The sequence below is a fragment of the Solanum stenotomum genome, chromosome 11, assembly GCF_019186545.1.
Source record: "Solanum stenotomum isolate F172 chromosome 11, ASM1918654v1, whole genome shotgun sequence".
NCBI classification, from domain to species: domain Eukaryota; kingdom Viridiplantae; phylum Streptophyta; class Magnoliopsida; order Solanales; family Solanaceae; genus Solanum; species Solanum stenotomum.
In genome coordinates this window covers 53760999-53770096 of record NC_064292.1, presented here as the reverse complement: position 1 = coordinate 53770096, position 9098 = coordinate 53760999, and the positions used below count along the sequence as shown (strand labels likewise).

Below are 9098 nucleotides of genomic sequence, written 5' to 3'. Positions count from 1 at the left end.
TGGTGTGGTTCCACCGGCACAGGTATCGAGTAAATGATAAATTTCCTTTTTTTCTATGCGTGATAATTTTATCTAAGGTATTTGATCGATCAATATCTTTGTATGTATGTTATCTAAATTTATCGATTCACGATGTAAAATATTTTACATTTTAAATCTCATGCTTCAAACTATAGACGATGATGTCACCATTGTTGACGACATGATCTTTTCTTGTTCACTTATGTTGGTGGCGCAGAGGCGAATTGTATTCTAATTCTAGGGTGGTACCTCCCAAAGGTTTAGATGATCAAGATTTGCATTCAATTCATTGATCAATGACGAATGTAATGGGGTGGTACCTTACTAAGGTCTAAATATTCAAGATTTGCACTTATTTCATTGATCGCTGACGTTAGTAATCTTAAATGAGAGGCGGTGCCTCACTATGATTTAGATAATCAAGAAGGACTACTCTTTAAAATTTACACACATTTTATTGATCACTAATACACATTCATAAAATCCAATAACATAATGTCATACCACTTGACATAATGCAAGTAGGAAGCAACAAAAATATACATAAATTCTTTTATAGTTATCCAAACTATTCTATTCTTGGCACTAATATGTGGTGAAGAAGCAACCATCACATAAAAAAATAATAGCCACAAACTACATTTTCTTTCCCCCTATCACAAGTGCAAGGGACACACAATTTGTTTATTTTTATATCTCAACATGTCCCATTGGCAACCTCAAATACCAAAAGTGGGGTCTGTTTCTTTTTGTTTAGCAGAAACCTCCTGGTGGAAAAAGTTGGAAACTTTTTATAAAGGGCATAGGAAAAGTCGGCTAAAAGAACTTTATAAAGAGCTAAACTTTTGTTTTTATCACTTTTCACCCTTTAGTGGCAATGGCACATGCCATTCTTGCAAAACATCAAGTGTTGGAATCAATTTTGTGTTTAAAAGGGGCTTTGAAATCAATACAACAACAAAAATGGTCCAAATTCATCTTTTTTTTAGGCTTTCTTGGCTTTGAGTTGAGCAATCAACAAATGTTGTCTTTCCCAACTCATTGTACTTTCATCATCAGAAGAAAGAAACGACGCACGTAATTAAAGATCTTGCTTACCGAATAACTTTCCTAGTGAAGGAAAGAAAGTTTGATAACAAGTCTTGTTGAAAGAAGAACTAATCAAAGATGTTGCTTACCGAATAACTTTCCTAATAAAGGAAAGAAAGTATGACAAGTTAAGAAAGATTTGTTGAAAGAAGAACTTAAGACTCCACGTAGCAACCAGGGGTATCAACATCTAGTATATATACATAAAACAAAGGACCTCCTTTACGGCACCCCAGCTCCACCCATGTTCTTGGTTTTCAGGCACTGTAATAATGAACAATAAGACTGAGGGAACCACCACAGAATAGATTGATGACAATGAGATGTGGAATGCCAACAGAGCCTCTACTAAAACAATTTCTGGTTGCTGTAAAAAATTAGAGAAACTCTCACTAGGCAATCATCTTATGGACAGTGCAATATATGCAGAAAAAAACTAAACCAAGAAAGATGATGCAAATTAGCAAGAGTGAGAACATAATATTTAACATTAATGTATAATCAAGATATAAACAGTGATGTTTCACTTGTCTGGATACTGGAAGACAGATGATTTATTTACAATAGCAGCAGGTAAAAAGCATACTACTTCTCCCATATTCACATTAGCTATATTTACACTAACAAATCAGCTTGATATGTCAAAGATGACAACAGTTTGGGTTTTTGAGCTTGTAACCAAAGACCACTGCCACGATAAACTTGATTATTTGTCTCTCGCAAATGAAAATGCTGACCTGCTGCCACTACTATTCAATATTGATGAAAAACTTGCATATCTCCTCATATACTAAAAGATAGACCCTGCTTCAGAAAATTCCTAATGCGTAGAAAACGAACCAGCTGCAGTATATTCAAAAATTCTGAAGAGAAGAGAGCCATTGCTCCATATACTTCTTACCCTCTGCAAGTATAAAAAGAAATTCAGACAAGATCACATTCACTCGTACGTCTGATAGAGACTACACAGACAGGCATAGATATGATACATAGTAACCTATCTAGAAGAGCTCATAACAAATTCTGCAGGCTTTAAATCGGTTTAAGGCCAATACAAGTCGTAAGTTTGGAAACTTCATAGGGGAAGAAACAATAGCATTCAAAATAAAAGGAAAAGTCAGTTCTTTGTCCATTGCTCTCTCCATGTTTAAGCTTTCTTTAAGAACCAAAAGGCTGAATTGAAAGGGTATAACATGACCAAGATGGAGTATGTAGGACTCACTGCATTACATTAGAACGGAATTTTATTGAGGTTCTTATTGTCAAATTGCACAACAATACAACAACATACTCAGAGAAATCCCACAAGTGGGGTCTGAGGTCTGAGGAGGCTAGAGTGTCCGCAAGCCTTGTGGAGAGAGGCTGTTTCTGAAACACCCTCGGCTCAAAATACACAACAATGGATATGATAAATAATGTTCATTGATTGTAGTACGATAACAGTAAATATTGCTCATCAATTCTACTCCATTAATATTATCTACTATCCTTCAATGCAACTATTGCTTATTAAAATCTAAATCCAATGATATTACTCTATCCATCTGCGTCTTGATGGGAGACGGGCTTCTATTTTTAGCGCTATTATGCAACGCTTGTTATCACGCGCTTGGTAACACGAAGGATAACAATACGACAAACTCACATGTATCTTTTTCTCAGTCTACACATTATTAAACATAACTAATTTAACTAATTCAGCTCCAGAGGTGTCATTATTGTCAGAGCAGTTGCAAACAAGCATAGTGAAATTCAAATCATAGTCATCAAAGAACAATAATCCAAAAGAAAGATATTCAACATAATCAATGCAGCAAAAGCAACAAGAACATATCTACAGCTCTTACCAGCAGGATACTCATTTGAAAGATTCTCAATGGCACTTAAAAACTGATTGTTTGGCTCTCCTATCTCTCTACAATCATGCCTGTAGCAAGGAACCAACACAGCAAAACTGTCATCTCCCTCATCATCATTCTGGAAATCAGGGGCATGTGGTTCCAGCCACCCGATTGACCAGTCAGAGTCATCGGATTCGGAACCTGATAAACAAACACCATCAGATGGCACCAATACCACATCATATTTCTTATCAACCCTCTTCCTCTCCTCTCTACTCTTCCATTTCCTCTTCGCTTTCCTAGAAGTTGAAGCTAGATTAGCCCCCCTCACTGACTTAAACTTCAAACTATCACTTTGTTCCTTCAATCCAAATCCAAAATCTTGCAAGGGATTCATTGAAGATCCATTAGACACTGGTTCCTTCTCTTTCCCACCCCACCACCACCATGACAAACGAGTCAAAGAAACTGCCATTTCATCCAAAAGGGATTCTACAAATGATCAAACTTAGCAAAAAAATTCAAACTTTAAGCTCTGAAACACAATCAAGAACTCAACTCCAAGCCCCAGAACAAAAATTCAACAAATGTTTAATCCATTACTAAAACAAAATATCAGATGGAAGACAAAAGATTCAACTTTTCTATCAAAAGAGCAAAAAAGCAAACAGCTTTAAGCAGTTTAATCATCAAAAAACAACCCCTTTTCAAGAAAAGCTTCAAAATTCAAACCCCACCATCTTCTAGCACTAAAATTCAACTAAAAATCCCAGAAAACATCAAACACTTCAAATGGTCTAACAATATGATAAATCCACAAAATTTAAATCAAGTTTTTTATCTCAAACTCATGATGAGGGCAAAATTGGAATTAAAACACTAAAAAAACCATTTTTCCCAATCGGGTCAGACCCAAACCCGGACCTGTTTCTCAGTAAAGAAAAAGGATAAGCTTTCGGCAGATGTGTACATATATATCAAACGGTGACACCACCGGCAAATTCTCAAATTCTCGCCGGAAAGTGAGATCAGCACAGTAATATCACCGGAAAAAAACAAAACTTTTCACCGGCATATCCGTTTTCCGTCACCGCCGGTGAACCCCTTTTTCTTTCTCTCACTAAAACTCCCTTCTTTCGTCGTCACCCCACCCCCCCAACAATCACATACACAGTGGAAAATCAACTGAATACTTTGTGGCGGGGCCTATATATAAGCAAATGGATAACTACTTTATTTTTGTTTCAATTTTGATCACTTATTTTGTACAAACTACATTTTAACCCTACAACTTTCCTAATTTGCTATTCTATCTATTTTGTCTTGTTAATTTTTTATTGATTATTTTGTACAAAAATAGATTTTAATCCCATAGCTTTTCTAATTTGTTGGTGTATACATTTTGTCTAGTTAATTTTGCTTTTATTGCTCTTACATAATTTTGTTTCCACGATTTAGATTATTTCTATTTCGCTCATTATTTTTATGATAATCGTGTAGTTAGTGAAAAAGAGGATTAGTTGAATTAATTCTTTTTTTTATTGACGAGTAATGGGATGACTAGGGAAAGTGTTGATTTTTTATTATCTTTTCGAAAATTAAACTTCGAAATACATATTTGATCAGAAAAAATTGAATTTTTCATAAATTTGAAAAACACCCCCAAAAAAAAAGATATTTTCATTTTTCTCATTCCAAATTACCCACAAAAATTCAACAACAAACCACTTTCATTGTATTCATGACCAAGCACAATTTTAATTTTTAAATATAAATTTTTACTTAAAAATAAATATTACTTTTTTCAACTATTATCAATTTTCATGGTCAGATTCCCCCTTTTTAACTCCCATAACTATCCTAATTTGTTGTTGCATCTATTTTGTCTTGTTAATCTTTTATTGCTTATTTAGTACAAACAAGAGTTTAACACCATAACTTTCCTATTTTTTTGTTGTACCCATTTTGTCTTATTAATTTTTATGGCTTATTTTGTACAAACTACATTTTAACTCCCATAGCTTTACTAATTTGTTGTGGGGTACCCATTTTGTCTTGTTAATTTTTTATTGCTTACTTTTTGTACAAACTATATTTTAATCCCATAGCTTTCCTAATTTGTTGTTGTGTGCACACAACTTGCCTTGCTCTTGTGTCTTTTTTTTTTAGTAATAAAATACAACCTCATCTTCACTTCCACCCCCACAAACCTACCCTACTCCACCTCTCATAATATATATGTATAGATTATATACAAATATTTTTAAAATAGTATTTTTTATTTACGTATTGAGCACAAACATAAAAAGTAACAAATTCATTTATTTATGTAAATATTTTTCTTCCTATCGAACACACTCTTAAAGTAAAAAAATTGAACTTGACAAAATTCAAGTATTTTTAGCAAAAAATCATATAATCATAGATTGAGATAAAAGAGGAAAACTATAGAGGTGTGATTTATAATTCATATTTCTTCTAGGCCCTTAAGGTTCAATCAATGGCTAAGATTTGGTGATACATATGTGATATCGTTTGATTAATGCAGAGCCTATGAAGTAAAAGAAGATTTTGTTATATTTATCAAATTGTTTTTACTAAGTCATTTTAGTGTTTATTTTTCTTCACAATAAAATGTTAACTGTGAGACTCAATAACGATAAAATAAGAATAATGCTAGTAATTGTCAATTACATATATGTGACATTCTTTTTGTAACGAACTATAAAAATGATGTCACATAAATTAGAACTCCCGAGTAAATAATATCAAGATTTTGACTAATCTCGATAACCAAACCACTCTTTCTAACTCATTTATTATCTCAGATTTCAATATAGTATTGATTCATTGGACAGACAAAACATGATCGGACGGTCACATTGTTGAGATGAAGGAAGTACCTCACATAAGAGGCGGGACTATATATATGATTAATCATGAGATAACTTTATTTTGAACCAAATGGCTAGTCATAGTCATAGGATGAATTCAATTTATTACCCTAGTGTTGGAGACAATTAATTTTATGGGAAAAGCATTCAAAATATATCTGAACTTTGACCGAAATCAATAGAACAATCCCAAACTTTGGGCATGGCCTATTACTCATGCACTCAGGGGCGGATCCACATTGGTTCCAGGGGGTTCACCCGAACCCTCTCGACAATAAATTACACTGTATATATAAGGTAATTTTCTGTATTTATGTGGATATACATATTTTGAACCCCCTCAATGACAAGGAGAAAGAGATAGCCCAGTGGCAAGTTCCTTGAAAATTAAGTCTCATGTTGAGGTGTTTTATTTTTTTCAGTTCCGTTTTCACGTTTTTTAAGTTTTTTATTTTATAAAACATGCTAAAAGTGTGGTTTTAAACCCAAAAAAATTCAAGGGTCCGCCATTAAAACTAAATACTACTACTTTCTTGAAATTTTGTTTTGTTGGCTTATATATACACGCTTATACTTTTATTTTTCGAACCCCCTGAACAAAAATCCTGAGTCCGCCACTACTGATGCACTATTTAATATTATATTTTAAAGATATATAAGTATCCACGTGAATATCATAAATATTACATCATTATAAATTCGAAAAAAGATCGGACCACCAAGGTTAGTTTGCAACTTTACCCAATATTTTCGCATGAAGTTGTTTTGACACATAAAATATTACTAATTATATATATAACATGACTTTTTGATGAGAAATTCACTTTTACCCCTTTAATTTTGCTCCAATCACAGTTTTAGTTGTAGGTCTTTAATTTAAATTTGGGAATTAAAAAATCGTTAAAATTTAGTTTTTTTTTAATCTATTTATTTAATTTTAATTTAACACGAAATTTAAGAAAATAAATATACTTGAGAAATTTTATTTATTTGACACGTGTGAAGTATGTCAAATGTCAGCTTTATAAATAAATATTTTTTAGATTTTTTTTTTAATAAAAAAATAGTCATAACCTCACCAAATTTGACAAAGCTTATATCGTCATAATTAACTAAAATGAAGATTGTTAAGATCACATTTGCATATATAATAATACAAATTTGATAGCCAAGAATGACCTATGGTGTGTCTTTCTTCAATAATTGTGAAATAACTATCGAAGTCTCTTTTATCAGTCTATTATTTTAATTCTATATAGTCTAATGTACACTTGTAAAGCTATATGTGGATTCCTTCAAAAGCCAAAATTAAAGGGCTTTTTTTTCTCTTTTGTCTTAGAAAAAGAGAGTTCTAATTTTGTAAGACTTAAAAAGTTAAATTTACTTTTTGAGAGATATATTCAAATACAATGTCTTGAGATAATTTGAATATCCTTTTCTTTTCTTAAGCATGTTGGACACAAATTAGCTTGTGTTTGACAAAACTAAATCGACCTATTTTTGATGGATTTTCTTTTTAAAATATTACATTTTTTTAATAGGAGCGCTACACGTGTGCGTGAAAAGCTCTGATTGAAATTTGAATATTTTTTTATTGTTTTCCATAGTTAAAATAAATTCTCCAACTATAATTTTTAGAATCAAAATTAAATCTTGAAAAGTGTTTTAATAATTCTCTCATTTCTTTGACTTTTAAAAAATAATATACTTTTGAAATATATGTATTTGTTTGAAAACAAGATGTTTCTATCATAAGAGACATGATTGTTCACAATTTTTTCTCATTTTGCTATCATTTGTTGAATTTTATTGTACATATTGACCCCATCAATAATTGATTTATATATAATTTGTCAACCTTGAAAAGACAAAAAAAAAAGAGGAAAAAATAAAGAAAAAAGGAACGTAAATGGAAATTAAAAGGAAGTTATGTTGAAACTGTTATCTCCTATATTCAGATTAGTCAAAAATACAGAAACAGAAAAAAGATGAAATTAACAGAATGATTTTTAATCCGAGTCCACAGAAACCACTATGTTTCCTTAAGAAATTTAATCCCCTCACTGTACCGGAGGTTGCAGATTAATTCCTCCCAAGATAAAACGGATTAACCTGTTAAAGAAGTAGCGGTACCTCAAACTTCAATAACTTCAGCGAACGCAAGAACAGCAACAAGAGCACACACAGACTCAGTCGATCGACAATTTTATTTATGTAAGAAAATGTATGCAGAGAGGGAAAATTTCAGTGTTCGAAAAAACGAAAAAGATCTCTTATTTATAGCCATTTGCAGCAAGAAACGCGTCTGTTCAGAAAATCTGTTCAGACCCGTTTTTTCCAGAACATTGTGTCCTTTGGGAAAAGTAACGACTTTTTGGAAGGAATACCGTTTGGGAAAAGTAACGACTTTTTGGAAGGATTACCGTTATACTTGAATTTCAAATAAATTCAGTTGCGCCAAATTAATTCTGTTATTTAATTAACATTCTGAATTAATTTATAAGAGAAAGGAAATGATTTAACAAGATTGATTAAATAAATTTTGTCCAAAAATATTATCAATCAATCACATCATTTGCCAAATCCAAATCCAAATCCAAATCCGAGGCCGAGCGACGACGACGGCGCGAGGGGGTACCTTCTTCTTAACCCTTTAAGAATTAAAAGAAGTGTTTCCTAATATAAGGACAACAATTTCCTTTCTTCTACCAATATGGTAAAAATGACCTTTCATTTGTACTTTTGCAATGATGACTTTTCATTTTCCCTCCAAAATTGGTTCCCCCTTTTTCATTGGTTCTTCCACTTTCCATTTTCTCTTTTTTATTTCCCATTTACACCTTGCTAAACCCAATAGAAACTGTCTTTTTCTTTAATTATTTTATTAAAAAAATAATATATATTTTTAGTCGTATGACCATCGTTTGATCATTTTTTTGAGTTACGAACACATAAGGTCATAAAATATGTGTTAGGCGCGTGATCCATCAACATATAACCTATTAACAATAGGAAGAAAATATAACATATCACAATAGAAGTTATATTCCAGTTAAAGCTCCTTACCATTTATCGCCTTAGGAAGGGAGTATCATACAACTTCACTCATAGTTAATAATAATAATATCATTTCTTTGTATTCAGAATTGAAATCTTTTATCTGATTTGTCAATTCATTCTTGAGGCATGAAATAACTAAAGCGAGCCAACAACTAATCATAATATATTGTGTACGTTTTAATTAATTATCACT

At 32.0% G+C, this 9098-nt stretch overlaps 1 protein-coding gene across 1 annotated transcript; it reads right to left on the bottom strand.

Moving 5' to 3' along the window:
• Positions 1 to 1631: 1631 nt before the first annotated feature.
• Positions 1632 to 4119, bottom strand: LOC125843771 (uncharacterized). Its single transcript, XM_049522970.1, has 2 exons — positions 2958 to 4119; positions 1632 to 2014 (listed from the first exon to the last, which is right to left on the bottom strand). The coding sequence occupies exons 1-2, from the start codon at positions 3424 to 3426 to the stop codon at positions 1965 to 1967; spliced, it is 519 nt and encodes a 172-aa protein (XP_049378927.1). The 5' UTR covers positions 3427 to 4119; the 3' UTR covers positions 1632 to 1964.
• Positions 4120 to 9098: the final 4979 nt, after the last annotated feature.